An 18,845-nucleotide genomic window follows, 5' to 3' on the forward strand; every position below is an offset into this window, starting at 1 on the left:
TTTGAAGAGTTGTTTTTTTGTTTCTAGTAGAAACTTATCAGGATCTTGGATGGAGGCCTGGTCATGGAGTATGAGCTTCAGATTCTCAAGTTCGAATCTTGCTGGTTTCCATTTCCTGCCTTTCTGTTGGAGGTTTGGACTAGGATTTATAAATATTCATTTTAGAATGAGTCTGGAGTGTATAAACATTTAATGAATGAATGGATTATTATAAATAATAAAATAAACGTATGCACCACTTCAAAGATGAAAATACAATAGGCTGTGTTGGCAGTGTTGGCAGTACAAATAGTCTGTTAATGGAACAAACAAAAAATCTTTTTGTTTTACTGTACGTTATACATAAGTGTACATCCGATAATAATGTACAAATGTGTACGATTTTTTTTTAATTATCTTTATGCTTATTATTACAATACCTACATATCTAGACTACACATCTCGACTACAGGTCTACACATTTACACACCTGCACATTTACACTTTTTAAAATTTAAATTAGCCTACATTAAACAATTCATTAGGCAAATGTTCATTGCCCCACCCCTACAGACATCCTTGCACTTCGAGTGTGGCATCTTTAGGTTTAACCATGCAGCCACACCTTACCGAACACAGCGTACAAGTCCCTGCAGTTCCATTCATACGGGAAACGCGAACTAAACAGGTCAAGTATTTCTTCCCTAGACATGTTTTAATGATAGTTGGCCTGGTTCCTCAAACTTTTTTTTTTAACGATCTGGTAGATGTGAGGTCAAAGTTCATCTTTGATCACGTATATCTTGCTCTTAACCGGATCAGTTTCTGCGTGAGGCACAGCAGCAGATCAGACAGGTGGTGGGAGTCCAAGAGCCAGCTGCAGTAGCTTCCGGTTTCAACTTAAAGCCAACTGAGTTGTTAAGCTATCAGTACATTCCACGTGTTTATTCAAAAAATAATTTCATTAATACCAGACATAGACTAACAGTCTAACCTATAGGTAGGAAGGATCTACTCTATGCCTAATCATTTCTCATTTTTGACTTAAGAAGTAGACCTTTTTTATTAATTGGCCCAGAATGTCCATTTATAAAAACATATTTTACACTACCTTAATTTGATAACAGTACTTGTTTTGTCCTAAGTCTTATGTGTCATAAACTATCTGTTTGGCCTACAGTTTGATTCTTCCTATTCACAATTTTCACGATAAATGTACAAAGCAGTTATCTCTTTTTGACATACACTCGACTTAAAAGTTACGATCTACATCCTTTAGGCGTTAAGCAATATTTTATTTCATGTTTGGAATGTTCCTTCAGAAGTGGAGATAGTTACATCCTAGAGGGGAGGGCGGGGGGTTTGGTTCGAAACCGGGACTATAGAGACGACAGTACTGAGAGCGTACCACACGACACAAGGCTAAAATACAGTAACAACTGTAACATAGTCAAAGAAGAGAAAGCAATATGGAGAAATATGGGGCGATATAAGGTAACCCAAAGATAAACGTAAGAAAATAAATAGAGGAAGAAAGAAGATTTTGAAAGATTTTGAATTAGCTGAACAAACAAAACAATGTCTGGAACGCCGTATTGCCAGCTATATAATAAAGTTCCGCTTTCAGATCTTAGGATCTATAGGGCAGTTGATGTGGCCCACGGTTAACGACTGTGTAATGCAGTCAGCACAACGACTAACCACTTTCGCCAGCTAATGTCTGGTACCCATTAGAGCAGGGAAGGCTAAGATTCGCTCTAAAGATCCCGAAATTAAAAATCAGTCTCTACCAGAATTCAAACCAGGGACCATTTTGGTTCGGAAACCAAGCGCTTTACCACTCATCTAAAAAGCCTCCAAAGTAAAGTTCCCCTTTCAGACCTTGCGATCTATAGATCTATGTTAAGGTCATCTGTTTCTTTGGCCGACGGGGTGTCATGTGGCAAGTACACGACCAACCGCCTTTACATTCCCCAACTTAAGTCAGGTACCAGTGACATAGCTGGGGTGGGGGGGAGGGCCCTAAAAGTTCCGAAATTCAAAATCCCAGTCTTCGCCGTGATTCGAACCCCAGGTTCGGAAGTCAATCGCTTAACCACTTAGCCACCGCGCCTTCAACTATATAATAAAGATTACTTTTTGCTACAATCGAAAGATCGTAGAAATTTTATTTTGCTGTGTAGAAATTGATTATAAATGCATCATCAATTATGTTCCCCGGATACACCAAAAATACTAGCTACCGCCATTGATGGGAATCAATAAATTAAAAACATGATTAAAAGATTTTCTTTCAAAATAAAAAAAAAATAATAATGCGTCATACCATGGTCATACACAAAATCCTGTGTCAATGTAGTCTTTGATGTCAGTGCAGTTTTTCGTTTAAAAATGTGGAGTTAAGAACAGTGGCTTGCTGTGGGATGTACCACTAAGGAGTAGGCCTTCTGAAGTTTAGATCTAGATTGAGATTAGATTCTAGTATAGATTTTAAATCTAAGAGTCTAAATCTAGTTAAAAATAAAATAAATAAAAACAATGAAGACATAATTATAATAGGGTTTTCTCTACTTCACTGACTTGTTTTCAAACTAGTCTACATTGACCAATGTTTTCTGTTTCAGAAATTGTATTTTATCTCTTCATATCCTTTCATTTTGTTTGTCTATATTTAGCTAAGATCAGGTCTCAAACAAAGGAATGCTGTGCCGAACTGGAACTAAACCACTTATGAGGTTGTGAGAGGCGCATGAGGTTTTTGGGGCATGTCCTCCGACAGGATGAACTACGCATACCAAGAGTTGCGATGACATGGAGGCTATTTCGAGAACATCGCAAACAGGGACGTCCTCGTATAGCTTAGCACCACACTTTCAAGGAGGACCTAAGAACAGTGGACGCCAGGTGGGAAGATATCGAGGCTCAACAATTTCAAATGAAGTCCATTAAGGGAAGGGCTGACTCTATGATCAGTGAGAGGGATTTCTCTTAGCGGACAAGGCGTAAGCTCTTCACTCCCGATTCTGAGAGTTCCTCACTGTAGGAGACCATCACTACTTGGATCACACCAGAATCTCTTGCGTACACTCCTATGTTTTTTACGTTATGGATCTAAGTATTTTTACTTTAACGTAATAAGAGTGGTATCATTTGTCTGTTTTGATTGTCCGCTGGTTCATTTGATGGACGTCACGTGTTTAATTTGATCATGTACACCTAGTCACGCCTTAGTGAATAGTACCCTCATACACTTCACCTCCCCCCCCCCTCTCCCAAACCTTACGGTGTTAGTCTAAAAATAGACGGGATTGTTTCAAGGTTTTTTTCAAGATAACGTGGCGTTGACTAAGGGAGATAATTAGCTTCATTAAGTGACCGCCATTAGGACTTTGAGCTCGGGACCACTTAACACAGTAAAACGATGTTAATATCGAGATATAAATAGATCTATATGTGCCCATACGAGATGCCGGGCCACAGACATAATTAATGTTTGCTTGGTTCTTCCACCACGTTTGTGTTCGTTAATGAGCTCTCATTATAGCCTCGACATGGTAAAATCAGTCAAGTGTGACTTACATTTCGGCCTCCTGTATGTCTACGTGAGAATGGATCTATATGAATCGTAGCTTCATCCTGTATGTCTACGTGAGAATGGATCTATATGAATCGTAGCTTCATCCTGTATGTCTACGTGAGAATGGATCTATATGAATCGTAGCTTCATCCTGTATACCTTGTACTCGGCATATATTCTTTAGCAAATGCCATGTCAGGCCTCAGCATCAGCCATAAGCTGGGGTAGCGGCCAATTTTCTTATTCACTTTGTCTGTCTCTCTGTCTGTCTGATACAATTTTCGTACAAGTTATTTCTCCCTCACCCATTCTCGGATCACGTTGAAATTACTTAGTGTACCTAAAAAATCAATTTAAAAAATAAATAAAAAAATTAATCAATTAATTAGTGGAAATTAATTATCTGAATTGGTCATCATCATCATCATCAAACTCCATTTGAGTGAGGGCTTGAGAGGCTCAAATCCTCTCTTGCAAAAGCCCTGGACAGAAACTCTGCTGTCTTGCGTAGTGCATAAATGTCACCATACAGGTCGAGAATTTTTGGTTTCCCAGACCTGTCGAGACGGAGATCAGCAAGTCTGGGGCAGTCAAACATGATATGATGCACGGTTTCCTCTTCTTCCCCGCAGCGGGGGCACCGTGATTCGAAATTTGGCAATAGCAGTGAGAAATATGAGCCAACAGGAGAATGGCCTGTTCTGCACTGAGCTATAATAGCTTGCTCAGGCCTGGACAGCCTCCACCACGGGGAAGTGCGGTCAGGGCGCCTCGTGCGCTCACAGACTCCAAGGGCTTTTTGGGACTTGTCCCAGCACTCAAACCACTTTTCCATTTCTGTTTTTTGAATTATAGCCAGAGCATTATGAAAACTTACAGCCTGTTCAGTGGGTGGAATTTGCCCTCCCTGGTGGGCCAAGGAGTCTGCAATAGTGTTGCCAGTCACACCTATGTGTGCCATAGCGTTGTTCTATGTTGTGTGAAGCCATGATGACAGTGTCGATATTCTCGGATCAACGTTGAAATTACTTATTGTTCCTTAACAAAAGCAATTTAAAAAATAAAAAAAAATAATTAATCAATTAATTAGTGGAAATGAAATTAATTATCTGAATTGATATAGAAAAGGGAAATAAATCATATGTTTATAAAAGTGGAGTTGTTCCTCTGAGATGTGCTTTATTTTTTTTTTTTTAAAGTATTTTTTTTTTGCTTGTCCTATCAATTACACACGTTACTTCAAAAGGGAAGATCAATGTGTTAAGTTTGTCTTAGCATAAGGTGGTTGGGCCCCTTTCTTTCTTTGCACTTCTTTGCTCCTCTGTTTGACTTATTGGTAATCAGTATCACATCGGACCATCAAGTAATTTAGATACATCGTCTCCCTAACTATGGCACAAAACTTAATGAATGACTTTAGAACTGTTTCATTTACTTCCATTGTGTCTAAACATTTAGAAATTGCTTGTTCAAAAATTTCTTTCGAAGGATCTTTCTACTAAGTTAGACTCTTAATAATTGACTTACCAGAAGGGTAAAGGTGTAGATCAGTGGTTCCCAAACTTTTTTGTCTTGCAGACCCCTTGCTATGTTTTCTGTTGTTTTTTGTTGTTTTTTTTTGTAAACCCCCTGCTTAACTTCTATTGCATTTTGGCACATTCATAAACGAATTTAATTTTTTAAACTAATTTCTAGCTGCAGTGAGTCGAAGAGTGAAAAATAGTGTAAAGCTGCATCATAAGTTACTCAAGAGAGATCTATCTTTTTTCCACATAAAATTCAAATTTAAACCAATTAAAATAACAAATTAATATGTATTGCTGGAATCACCATACACATTTAAAATGTTTGTTTTTTTGCATGTTCATCATCCGTTTCTACGGATATTGTTTCATATAGTTGTTCTATGAAGTAGTCCTTCAAACATTTACTATTAATTAATTAATTTGCCTTAAGCATTATTGTAAAAGTTTTCACAAAGAGTTTCTCGTGTATTTCTTGATCTTTCACGTTTGGCTCAAATATTGGGCCTTCCGAACTGTTTTTACTAACATGAGAAGGGGCAAAGGTGAGTTACTGGCGCCTAAACTAGTAAGCTTCGGGCAGGAGGGACTCGTTAGCCTTGGCTTTAAAGTCATGACTTGCTGAAATGAAATCCACTATCGTAGACCCCCATGGACATCTCATAGACCACCAATTTACTTTTTCACTTTCGTAGACCCCTTAGAAGTCTTTGTAGACCCCTGGGGGTCTATATAGACCACTTTGGGAGTCACTGGTGTAGATGATGTCATACAACTTCATACTTGTTGAAAAAAAATGGAAACGATGAAGATTAGCTCATATATGGGCTAATGAATTTTTGACACAGAGACCTCAGAGAGTAAGGGTAAACAGTGCAACACCTAGAGCACGTATAGTCAGTACAGGGACAGCCCCCAGTGGATGTGACATCGCCATTTTGGTACATTCTATACACAACTAATTTTCTTTCAGATATTTCTTTTTGCTCCTTGACGAAATTCGCTGATCGGTTCTCCTAGCCCTGCTCTCAGAGGGCTCAGACATAAATGACTATCTTGTAGATATTTTAAAAAAACATTGAAGAATACTGCAATGAAATTTTTTTTTATATTAAATGTAAAAAAAACAACAAAGAAATGATAATTGATTTTTGTAGGAAAAAGAAGGCATTAACATTGTTTCTGTCACTGGAGAGACCATTGAAATAGTGCAAACTTGTAAATACCTTGGCACTGTCTTAGATGATAAATTACTTTTACTGCAAATACTGATTTCATCACCAAAAAGGGCAACAAAAATTACGGTTACTAAGAAAAATATCCTCCTTTAGTGTTAGCGAAAAAGCCTTGTCTATGTTTTACCATGCTCACATCAACAGTATTAATAATAATAATTTTATTTAAAAAGCGCTGTTAACATAAAAAAAAAATGTAGGCTCAAGGCGCTATGATAACATTACAGTCATAAACACGAGAGCTAAAATGACAAACTAATCTAAAAAAGTTTTAAACAGGTAATGCTCTTCTTGAGTGTAGTGTATTTTAAGTTTCAATATCACTGCTGGTATGGCAATCTGAACATTAAAAATAAATGCCGCTAGCAAAGTCATTGTTAACAAATAAATTCCATTTGGGTAACTATTTGAGACAAACATTCGTGAGAAAGCTAAAAATATTTTTAAATAAAAAAAACACTCTCTGGGCCAGGAGTTTGAGATTGTACCATCACAAAGGCTATACGACACAGTTTACAAAAACAGAAACTCCTTGTCCCCCTGGCAATCAAATCACTGAATAGAATCGATCTATTTTCTTCCTTGATGCGTTTAATTAGAGAGTAGTAAAGTAAAGTTCCCCTTTCAGACCTTGTGGTCTATAGGGCAGATGATGTAAAGGTCATCTGTTTCTGTGGCCTACGGTTAACAAGGGTGTTATGTGGCCAGCACAATGACCAACCGCCTTTACTTTTCCCTAACTAACGTCAGGTACCCATTAGAGCTGGGTGGACTCAGAGGCGCCCGAAGATCCCAAAATTAAAAATCCCATGTCTTCACCAGGATTCGAACCCCGGTTCCCGGTTCGGAAGCCAAGCGCTTTAATTAGAGAGTGGCCCCTTAGAAAACTATCAATTAGATAATCTTTCATTATCATCAGATAAGCCAGGTTCACGTTGAATCATATCTTCTCAATCATCAATTCATTGAATAGGCCTACATATGAGTATTAACAATGTAATAATAATAATATTAATATACAAGCTTATATCATATCTCCGTATTATGTGGTATCATGTCGTCAGTCGACTTAACAATAGAATAATATCAACAAAACTTTCGTTACCTAAACGTGTCTTCTTTTTGTATTGGCGGAGTCAACGTTGTGGTTCTTGGTCATTTTTAGTTCTTAGTTTCTGATATTTTTGTTGAAAATATTGAAAGATTCCTTTTTACTTGCCTTAGTGGACCACTTTGGGCGCCGATTGTGAGTTTGTGTTTCCACATAAACTATCTTTGAAACCTTATTAAATTGTTTCGACGTTTTCTTGAAAGTGTGTTATATTATCTTATAATTTAAAGACATTCCTTTAAAAAAAAGGAGTATTAGGATATTAGCTACGTCCTAGGCGTCTCTCCATGTTAACCTAGTCGTGTATGGTAGAGATTAAAAGTCTAGGAAGTCAGTGGTGGATTCAGGCAACCCGTTTTACGCTCTAATGGCACTGGGAAAGAAAAAAAGAGCACTTACACTTAAGAATTTATCGTAGAGTATAGAATAAGAAATGCGCCTTTATCTTTGTGTCTTTCTGAGTATTTTATGCATTATTTCATTATCTGGTGTGCTTCTATAAACAAGACAAATGAAGCTATAGGCCTAATCTATGCGGAGGGGAAACAAACTGTATAATTCAATGAAGCCTAGAGAGTAGGCTATAAGTCTGTGGTACTGGAAACAAACTGTATAATTCAATGAAGCCTAGAGAGTAGGCTATAAGTCTGTGGTACTGTTAGAAAGCGAGAACCACGAGCAAGCACTCAGTCAACTTCACAATCCACGAGCTGATACTTGAGGATAAGCGAGCCAGTGCTAGACTGGTTTAGATCTATGGACGGCTACTGGAGATAAGCCTTTCTGGCTACTTTGAGAGAATTCTTTCCAACACAACCACTGGACGACATGGAGTGTGTGTGTGAACAGTTGGGGCTCCTACTTGGAGATGGCATAGAAATCTTTTTGTCTACTGAATCTTTGTTTGAGGGTTTAAACACAAACTAACAACTAGAGAGCAGTCAATAATGAACCTATTTATATATCCAACTAGTTTTTAAAATATCTCGATTCAACTTCATGGAACCTGTGTGGGCTCAAAACTCAAAAATCTAGACACGGATCCTGAAAACGGCTTTAACGATTTTTCTAGAAATTTCACAGCTGCTGTATATTATTGGGAATAGAATTACTAGCTCGTTGGCCACACGGGGAAAACTCTAGTTTGATCGTTATAATTTTTCAAAGTAAAAATAAAATAATTAAATTTGGCTAGAAAACGAGAAAATATCTTTGTTGAACAGACAATACGCCTGAGGGTATTTCCACATTCGTTCAAGATTTTAATAAGGAACAGAGGCATTTATTAGTTATTAAGATGAAAATATTTTCTCTTTTAAATGTATAAAGTAGGTATTGTCTTTGAAAGTATTTGTAATGTTTTCTTCTTTAGTACTAATGTACTTTGGTTTTTAAAAAGTAAGCAAAATTAAAATGGAATTAAGAAACAAACTGTTCTGCTCATGAACAAATTATTTAGATTTATGTTTACCTTTTAGTGTTGATACGTTTCCAGAGAACACAACTCTCATTTTTTAAATTGTTAAAAACCTAACAATTCAAAAGTAGCTACTAAAAAACAAGAAGACACCATAAAGATTCCTGTTTGTGCATAGAATTTATTTGTTTTTGTCTTTATGACATTAAGCATTTGTAAACAATTTTCATGTCATGTAAAAGAGACATTGGAATATTTTTAAAAAAAAAAGGTTTAGAAAATGAGCTCCAATGTCTAATGGAAAAAAAAACAACATTTGCAATGAATTGTTGACTTTATGTACTTCCAATGAAGTCTATGAAAATATGACAAAATCTCAACATATAAAATGTACACATTATTGTATAGGTCATGATAGCCACTGATATTTTCTCAAGTCATTGAAATCAATATGAAAAGAGCAAATCATTGGCCTGATGGTACTTCACGATCGCAAAGTAGTCACTGAACAGACACAGACCAGCATTGTCAGCTGATCACTAATTAGAAAAAAAAAATTAAAACATAATGGGATGGATGCTGTCATGACATTCAAATAAATTCATGGAAAAGTTGAAGCTGCAATAAGCTAAAACAAGGGAAATAGCCTACAGTTTGTATGTGACACATTGAGTATTATGACAGTTTTCATTAAATGAAAAGATACTCATTTTTTCCATGTGCTTAAAGTTAGAACAGTTGATTAGTTCAAGCTTAAAAAATATTGGTACCACAGAAGTAAATAAAACTTTCCAAAGGTCATTGAGACTTTGTTAACTTTTTTTTTTGTTTATCTTTTTAAAATAAAATACTAAGTAAATAACAAAACATATGATGATGTTTAGAAGAGATAGTTGAAGAATTCAAAAAATATATTTTAAAAAATGTAGATCTAGAAGAAAGTGTGTACAAAGTGAGTATGGCAACTTATTTTGTAAGAAACTAAATCTAAAAAGCTAAAACAATGTTTCCCAACAGGAAATTAAAATAAGGTTTCTATTAAATAACATTTTAAGTCTTGCTTAAGATAAATTTCTACATTTTTTTTTAAAGAAAGTGCTGGTAAGTATTTTTATTAAAAAGTCATCACTATGTTATTAAAACAACAATAACAAACCCTGATCAAGGAATAGACAAATTCATTTAAACATCTGTACAACAAAAATTATACATTTAACTATAAAAAGTGAGAAGCAATAAACAACATTATGTCCATAGTAATATACCCATGGCTTATTTAGTTTGCATGCATCAACACATTGACCAACCAAAGATCTCTCGACATTACTGGGCAAGGTTGAGTTAGATTCAGGTTGGCTGGAAATCATGTTTGTATTTTTCATGGCCTTTGTATTTCATTAAATGTCCATTGATGAGACACTGGATGACCCATTCTGTTGACACAAGGGGAATATTCAGCCTTTCACATTTTCTAACCATACTTGTAGGACATGCTGAGTCTGTGATGACCACATTCACACCAGGATCATCTTGAGGAGAAGAAGAATTCAATCATTTTGAAGTAGATGAGAAGAAAAAAATAATAATATGTTCAACTCATTTATAAGCAAATGTAGCATTTCAGGGGCGTGGTGGCCTAGTGTAAAGCACTTGTGTAATAAAAGAACTCTACTTAATTAATTACCAAATTACAGTAAACAGTAAACACATCCACGTCTCACATACTATCAACATGCAATGGACATGACCTTCTGACATGCTGGACACATGCAGCAAATAAACAACTCAGTTGCACTACAGCTTAGCTTCTAAACCAAGAGGTCTTGAGTCTAAATCCTGGTGAAGATTGGGATTTTGTACATATTTGTGATTTGTGCAGGACTAACTATTTTTTAATTTGTCCCTTGAGGAACAGCATGTGGGCATGTGGATTGGTAAACATGATTGCAGGGGCTCTCTTTCAATCCCCAATCAATGCAACAATATGATCTCACACTCTCCTGTGGGAGAATTTCTTTTGGTACCCGATTGGCCAAGCTATTTTCTCCGAAGACTATATCCACCCATATTGAGGTTGGGTATCATAACCTTGGAGGGATCCAGAGTAACCTGAGATGAACTCCTATTGAAAAATCAGAGCAGGAAGGACTAGTCCTCCCGTAGTGCTCTGGCAAGAAACTTAGCCGTCCGGCGTAGTGCCTCATAGCTACCATACAAGTCGAGTGACTGCACAGGCAAGTCCCCCCTTAGCTCGCGGAGCTGGGGACACTCGTACAAGACATGCGACACTGTTTCGACGCTCTCTCCACAGTGACGGCATCGGGAGTCAAAGTTAGTGCGGAACCGGGCAAAGTATGCCCCAATAGGACAGTGTTCCGTCCTGCACTGCGCAACTATTGACTGCTCTGACCTCCTCAGTCGCCACCATGGATCGTCGCGATCTGGGTGACGCATGCGCTGCCAGACACCACGTGCTCTGTCGGATTCCTCCCAGGACTTTAACCACTTCTCATGAATGAGTGCTCGGATTTGTGCCGTTGCTTGTAAGTACGTGCTTGGTGCTTCGAGGTGTGTGGCTGCCATTGCACCCTCCCTTGCGAGGGCGTCTGCCGTTTCATTGCCCTTCACGCCGCAATGTGAAGGCGCCCACTGCATATAAACGACAGCTCCAATAGCTCGGCGGATGTTATCTGCGGCGCCGATTGCCTCTTCTATTACGGGCGACCCTCCCCCGCCGCCACCCATAACTAGGAGACTGGAGCGAGAGTCAGTGACCAACACCACCGTAGTGGCGTTAGTCTCGCGTTCGAGCATTCGGGCCCTAATGGCCTCGAACGCCCTAGTTATCCCTGTAAGTTCGGCATCCATGGAGCATGCAGCGTAGCCGCATGGACCAGAGAGCCTATCTGGTTCAGTCCGGTCGGGGTAGACAATAAGGGCCCCATACCCCGATCTATCGGGGTCCCTCATTACCGACCCATCGGTATAGCAGAATATGGCATCTGATGGGTAGGACTTTATAGTAATGGATGCCAAATTTTGGAGAATGGCAGGTGTTAATCGCCTCTTGGTGGCTCCCTCTTGCCCTAACAGGGACAGGTTTATTTGTGGGGCCGGCAATCTCCTCCACGGAGGGCATGTACTGATTCTCCTAATGGGGATTCTATCAGTGGAGAGTCCAGCTGTATTTGACAAATTGGCCGCTATATGTAGGAACGATCGCATTTTAATGCGGTTCCTCTCTCTCCACTGTCGCACTAAAATTGAGGTGGGTAGCCTAGAGTCGCCCCTTTTGTAGCGCTCGTAGGCCGTAAGTACTGCCCTCTCCCTCCTAAGATATAAGGGTGCCACGTTTGTAAAGATTTCAGCAGCGTTTGTTGGGCTTGTCCTAAAGGTGCCACAAATGAACCGTAGAGCCTGTGCTTGTACCCGGTCGAGTGATTCGAGGGCAGTTTTACTAGCGTATACTTGAGCTGTATAGCTGTATTCGATTTGTGATCTGACTGCCCCTAGATACAATGTGCGTAGCATGTCAGCTTTGGCACCCCACTTTGTGCTGGCCAGCTTTCTTAATAACGCTAACTTCTCCGAGGCTTTTCGTTCAACTTCCTGGACGTGCTGGAGCATTGACAGTTTTCTATCCAGGGTCACCCCTAGATATTTTGGCGTATTTTCACGCTGGAGTCGCAGCCCACCGAGTTGAAGCTCGAATGGAGCCTTAAGGATGTCGATTCCTAGGCTGAACAGGGACCAGGTCGTTTTGGCAACGTTTATCTGAATCTGCCATTTGTCGCAATACGAGGAGATGGTATGGAGGTCTGCTTGAAGTGCCGCCTGGATTTGGTCGGCTTTCTTCCCGGTTGACCAGAGGACAATATCGTCAGCATATAGCAGTTTTTTGGACCGTAGTGAGCTGGGCAAATCATTAAGAAAGGCTATGAAAAGTGTACAGGACAGGGCAGAGCCCTGAGGCAGGCCATTAAGTTGTTGTTTTGGCTTGCTAAGGGAGTGCTGGTATTTTGTACGTGTGCTCCTCCCTGACAGAAAGGATTGTATCCAATTGTATATCTTGCCCCGCACACCCATAGCTCTTAGCTTAAGATAGAGGCCTTGCTTCCACACACGATCGTAGGCCTGTTTTAGGTCTATGAACACCGCGTATGTGCTCTCGGACCTCTGGAACCCGTCGGCCACCTCCTGTGCGAATGTCGTGACCTGATCGATCGGGCTCAAGCCTGCCCTAAAGCCGGCCTGTTCTGGCGCCAGGATACCGGCACTCTCAAAGCACCAAACTAGCCGCTCGTTAACCATTCGCTCAGCAACTTTGCCAAGGGTTGAGGTTAGTGAAATGGGTCTGTAGGACTCCACGTTAGTCGCGTCTTTTCCCTTCTTAAGGACTGGCACAATGACAGCACTCTTCCAGGCCCCGGGCAGTCTGGACTCTGCCCAGGTCCGATTCATAAACTCCAGGAGTTTATCTCTCGCAATGCCCCCAAGGTGTTTTACCATCTCGGGGGTAACCTTGTCTGGCCCCGGAGCTTTTCGGTTTTTGCACTTAGCTATCGCTCTGTCCAGCTCAGCACGACAGAAGGGCGCGTTGCACGTTGCTTGGCTTTCCGGCTCATCTGGCTCCCTCTCGAGCCTCTTACGTTCTTTGTTGAGGGCTTTGGACGTGGCAGACTTCTTTTCGGGCTTGCTGATTTTAGCAAAATGTCGATTCAACAAGCCGGCCATTTTGGTTACCGTCGAGACCGGCCCTCCGGGTGACAATAGAGGGGCAGCCGTTCGCGCTGTATCTTTGGCCTCTAGGTTTCGCAGAAGACGCCAGGCTTTCGAGGTATCCCGAAGATCCATCCCGGCGCAGGCAGCGTTCCAATGGTCCGACCGGACGCGTCGGGCCAGTTCACTCGTGGCTCTGCAGAGCCGATTGTACTCCCGCCGGATTTCAGGGGTACCCTTCCGTTCAGCAAGTCTCCGGGCTCGCTTACGTTTCAGGACCAGCTTATTCAATTCCTGAGACCACACGCGTTTCTGCCTTATGCCAGGATAAGTCCGCGGGACAAACCTCTTGGCCGCACCCAACATAGCTGCTGTTATTTCGCCGTATATGATGTCAACGTCCCTATCCTCCACTGCAATGTTCATAAGGGCAGTGTTGACTGCTGCCTCGTAGGCTGGCCAGTTCGCCTTGGTGTAGCTCCATCTACGCGGGGCTTTTGGGGTTACACCACTGGCCTCTGAGAGGGCAATTGTGACTAATATAGGTCTATGGTCACTTCCAATGTCATCTAGGACTTGGAATTGAGTATGTGATTCTAGGTTAGCTGTGATTAGAGTAAGGTCTGGTCTAGATTGGCTGCCATTTCCGGTATGGTATAGAGTTGGGGGAGTATGTTTATTTTGCAGACAGAACAAATTAGAATTATTTAGCAGTTCATGAATTTTATGTCCCGATGAGTCGGTTGAATCATAGCCCCACTGTTGAGACTTAGCATTAAAGTCTCCTGCGATGACGTTGTGAGTATTGATATTAGTACAGTCATATTCGAGACTAATTTCATGCTTGGGGGGGTTATACAGATTAGTTACCGTGAGTTTGCGCCCTAGTTTATGTATCTCGAGGGTGATGGCGTCGGTACGCCCATGCACTCGTGGACCGGGGACTTGTGTAGCAACCAGATTGTTACGTACATACGTGATGAGCCCCCGGCAGTCTGTGCATTTACACTTAAATGCGGTATAACCGGTGATACTGGCATTTCGTTTGCCAGTTAGTGTCTCTTGTAGTAAAGCCACGTCTATTGCCCTCTCGTGGAGGAGTTTTGAGAGCTCTAACACCTTTGGGATGACCCCGCAGATGTTAATTTGTAAGATCAGGAGGGACCTTGTGTTTATGGGCTTAGTCCCTGGAGTGGGTTGGATCCCACTAGTGTCAATTTGGGTTGTTTGGGGGCCGGAGGCTCCCGTCACTATTTCGCTTCCAGTCATATTTGCCTGCGGTGTATCTAGGTCCGCAGGAGGTTGTGGCAGACTTCCATCAACCTTATTTGGATCGGACCTCCGAAGGAGGTACGAATGCAGTGTTCGTTGAGAAGAGGACTTAGGTGGAGGAATTTTAGCTAACTTTTCACGACCTGACAAATTCCCCCTCATCGAGGTCGCGGGGCGACTAGTAGCTGACTTTTCGTGTCCAGGCCTGACGCCCACTACCCGGCGCACGGAGCCTGTTCGGGTCTGCTCGTGCCCGCTTTTTACTGTGTCTGTGTCAATCATGGTTGTATGGTTAAGGCCGTTGGCGGCCTTAGTTACTGCTCTAATGCAGCAGCGTGCATGGCTTATACTTATGTCGCCACTAAGGGCAAGGCAGAGACCTGCCCAAGCAATCACCGCCACAGATTGGCATATAAGTTTCCTGCAAGGCAGGAGTGGGGTGGCACGCGTTTCTCGATATTCCCAGTGTCAGAGTCGCCATTGGTCGCGGCGGATTCCTCCACTAGCGCGCCAGGGAACGGGCTAGTTAGAGCCTAGCTCGTGGACGCCGACCGGTCCGCCCGACGCAGCCCGCTAAGGCCGCGCCAGTCAGTCCAGTCTTTGCCCAAAGTGAGACCCGCGAATCAGCCGAGTCCCAGGAGAACCCGACCAACCCTCGAGTTGGTGTCCAGCGCTATCCGCTTTTCGGAGATCCCGTTAGGTCTCTTACTCACCGTTGCCCCGGGGCCCCACAGGGGGGGGCTGGACATAACCCCTTTGATTTCCTTTTACACTTGCCGGCTGCTCATTCATCAGCGGCAAGCAACCAGTACCCTTGGCCACTCCCAAAGAGCGGAGTGTTCACGCGGCGACCACGATGAGGTGGTACTGGAACGCCGCGATCCAGAGTAACAGAACCATTCGCTACACTTAGCTTAATATCAAATAACTCACATTTACTAGCGGAAGTTGGTAATTTTTGTAGAATGTTGCAACCAGCAGAAGTCAGAATAGCTGTCCAGGATTTTGTGAATTCCTCATTTGATGAAACTACCATAGTGGTTAAATTTTCCAAACCTCTGCACCATTTTTGCCTGAAATGAAAATAAAGACTTGTCTTTCAAGCATTATAACAGTTACAAGAAAAGATTATTATTTAAAAATTTCATTGCAAACAATTCTCTTACTCTTCCATAATTTGTTTCTTTTCCAAGCTGATACCTGCAGGTAATTTATAAGCCTCAACGGGTTGCTGGCTGTTCTATAAAACAAACAAGAATGAAAAGAATTTTTTTTAAATCTCTTTTTAGATCAATGATCTCAGTTTTACTACTAATATGTTACATGCATAATAATTAAAAACCTATTAATGTGCATTTAGTTAGCAATATATACATAATGAACACTCAAGCCCTGTTTTTTTTCTTCTTTCCACCTTTGAGGAAAAAAAATCATTATTTATAACTTAATAATCCTGGTAATAATAGCTTCATTATCCCATAAGAAATTTGTTTTACATATGAACATTTTACATAGCAAATAAAAAATTGTAAATAAATGACATAACTTTCAATTTATCTAAAACCATCAAATACTATGTCCATTTATTCAACAGTCAAACTTCACAAATTCAGATAAGTTTTATTTACACTACTTTTGTTCATAATCATTTTCTTGCCAAGAGAAGGACTTTGGCATATCTTTTGGAATTGGTGACTTGTGCTGTCTTTGTAACAGTAACATTGATGTGAAGAGGATGCTTGTTACTGTTTAAAATCTGATCTCTTTCTGATGCTCTTACTCCATTCCATTGACTCTCTTACATTTTAGCACTACCTCCCCTGCACCTGAGCCCACCACAACATTTAAGAACATTCAACTTGGACATATTATCTACCTGAGAAACAGAATGCAGAATCCATTGATGTGATACTATAGGCACTCCCAATGCCAGAGCCTGGAGGTATTTGAACGTTCTTTGATGCTCTGCTGCCACTAAATACAATTTGTCTTTAGAATTGGCCTAATGAGTTCATTGAGAAAGAAAAACAAAAGTAGGCCTACAGCAACACAATAAGAACAATAAGAAGAATGTATTAATGTTTAATCTTTCAAGTTCAGTATTAATTCAGAATTGTTTTAATTAATGAACTAATTATTAATTTTTTTTAAAGTTAACAAAATGTTTAATTTATTTAAACAAAATTCTGAAATATCTTTTAATTGTATGATAAATGAAAAACTTACAGGTACATCATCAAAAGATTTGAGCACAGTTCCACCACCATTAATAATGAGGTTTTGAATATGTTCTTTCACAAATGGAGGTACACCAGTTTCTGGACACACAAAGAATAACTCATTAAGATAATTAGCTGTTTGCATGCTACAAAAAATGAATGAATAAATAAATATATTTACACAGCAATTCTTGATCTTTAACATTTATGAAAAAAAGAAGACTTCTGTAACAGCCACTTTTTTTTATCTTTAACGTAAGTAGTGAACTAAAAAGTTAGAAACTTTCAGTTTAACTAAAAAAATTTAATTAAGGCCAAAGTTAAACTAGAAAAAAATAGTTTAGTTAAAATTGTAGTTTAATTAATTTTTTTAAGTTACAAACTATAAAATTTAATTAAAATTTATACAACTTTTCAACATGTGGTAGCGGTTGAAATGCACATCCCTGTTTTCTATTCAAGTGATATCAACAACTTTGATTATAAAAAAACAAGATGCAGCTTACAAGTATTTTGTCTGCATTTGAATAGGATAAAGTAAGATGCTGGTAGAAGTTATGGGAGTCAATATCTGCACTTGAAAGTAGCAGTAGTATAAAATGTTGTTAAACATGTTTTACCAAAAGCGTCAATGCAATATTATGAATGGAGTTGCTCCGAATTTTTTTCTGAGACAATGGTGGTGTTTAATTTTTATTTATATATATAGTGGGAATCTGATAAGCGTGTTAGGTCAATATTTATAATAGTGCTTTTAATCAATTCATGTGCGGCAAATCAATAATTTATTAACTGCAGGAACATCAAGTACACCCTTTTTATATCTTAAACTTAAATGAAACTGAAGCATACAATAGATTCTAGTCTTATACATTAGATCTAGATCTAAATCTACAGTAGGCCTATATATCATCTATAAGTGTTAGGATAACTAACTCTAGAAAAAAAACATCTTAATCCACATCCTCCCTGCCCATAAAAATAGACTGTGTCTGAGTGATTTTAACAACCTGACCAGACAAACATCCACATGTAGAGCTAGTGTAGTGTACATGTATAGTCGATGATACTACAAGACCACCCTTTTTTTTAAATGTGTGTTATGCAATAGTGTTTGCTCAATGTTAAGTCATCAGACAAGAAAATAACACACTAGCATGGTTAGTCAAGCATGTATGTAGATCTATCTTTACACTAAAATAGTTACACACCCAGCCTGCCCAAAAAGTAAAACTGCTGAACGTGTTTCCGAATGATTATAACAACCTGGTCAGATAGATGTACACATGTAGGCCTGGTGTACTGTTGTGTGCAGTCCATAATGACTAGACCACTCCCCATTTTTTTCCTAGCGTTTAACGGTTATGCAATAGTGTTAGCTGTATGTTGAGTGGTCAAACATTGGCTTGGTTAGTCAAGCATGTACTTACACAAAAATAGATACACAGGTCAAATGTTTCATAAAACTCAGACAATTTCGTTTCTATATATTCTCTAGTTTATAAATCTCAAAGTGAAATTCTAAATCTATTTTATTTAATGAGATTCTAAACTTTACAGGTATAAGTAAACATTTCCTTTATATAAAATAAGTGAATCTACTTTAAAATAATTAAAGTATCCTTCATTTCTAAAGGTTTTAATTCAAAGCTAAAATACAGGCACACATATTTCACATATTTAGTTAGACATCTTTTTTTTATTGTTTTTGTGTGTGTGTGTGTAATAATATTTATGTGTAAAACATCTTTCTTACTATTAAATATTTCTACAATGTTAAAAGAATTAGATCG

At 39.5% G+C, this 18,845-nt stretch overlaps 1 protein-coding gene across 3 annotated transcripts in view; it reads right to left on the reverse strand.

Moving 5' to 3' along the window:
* Positions 1-9,003: 9,003 nt before the first annotated feature.
* The window catches only part of LOC106067920 (uncharacterized), a 30,513-nt gene continuing 20,671 nt past the window's right edge, over positions 9,004-18,845 (reverse strand). For all 3 annotated transcript variants that reach the window (XM_056026136.1, XM_056026129.1, XM_056026144.1), the window contains 5 exons: positions 17,060-17,151; positions 16,710-16,835; positions 16,000-16,073; positions 15,767-15,906; positions 9,004-10,371 (listed from right to left, as the gene is read on the reverse strand). In XM_056026136.1, coding sequence (XP_055882111.1) covers positions 10,190-10,371; positions 15,767-15,906; positions 16,000-16,073; positions 16,710-16,835; positions 17,060-17,151 — 614 coding nt within the window. In that variant the 3' untranslated portion in view covers positions 9,004-10,189. The remainder of the gene's footprint in view (positions 10,372-15,766; positions 15,907-15,999; positions 16,074-16,709; positions 16,836-17,059; positions 17,152-18,845) is intronic.

The sequence above is a fragment of the Biomphalaria glabrata genome, chromosome 1 (genome assembly GCF_947242115.1).
Source record: "Biomphalaria glabrata chromosome 1, xgBioGlab47.1, whole genome shotgun sequence".
Lineage (NCBI taxonomy): Eukaryota > Metazoa > Mollusca > Gastropoda > Planorbidae > Biomphalaria > Biomphalaria glabrata.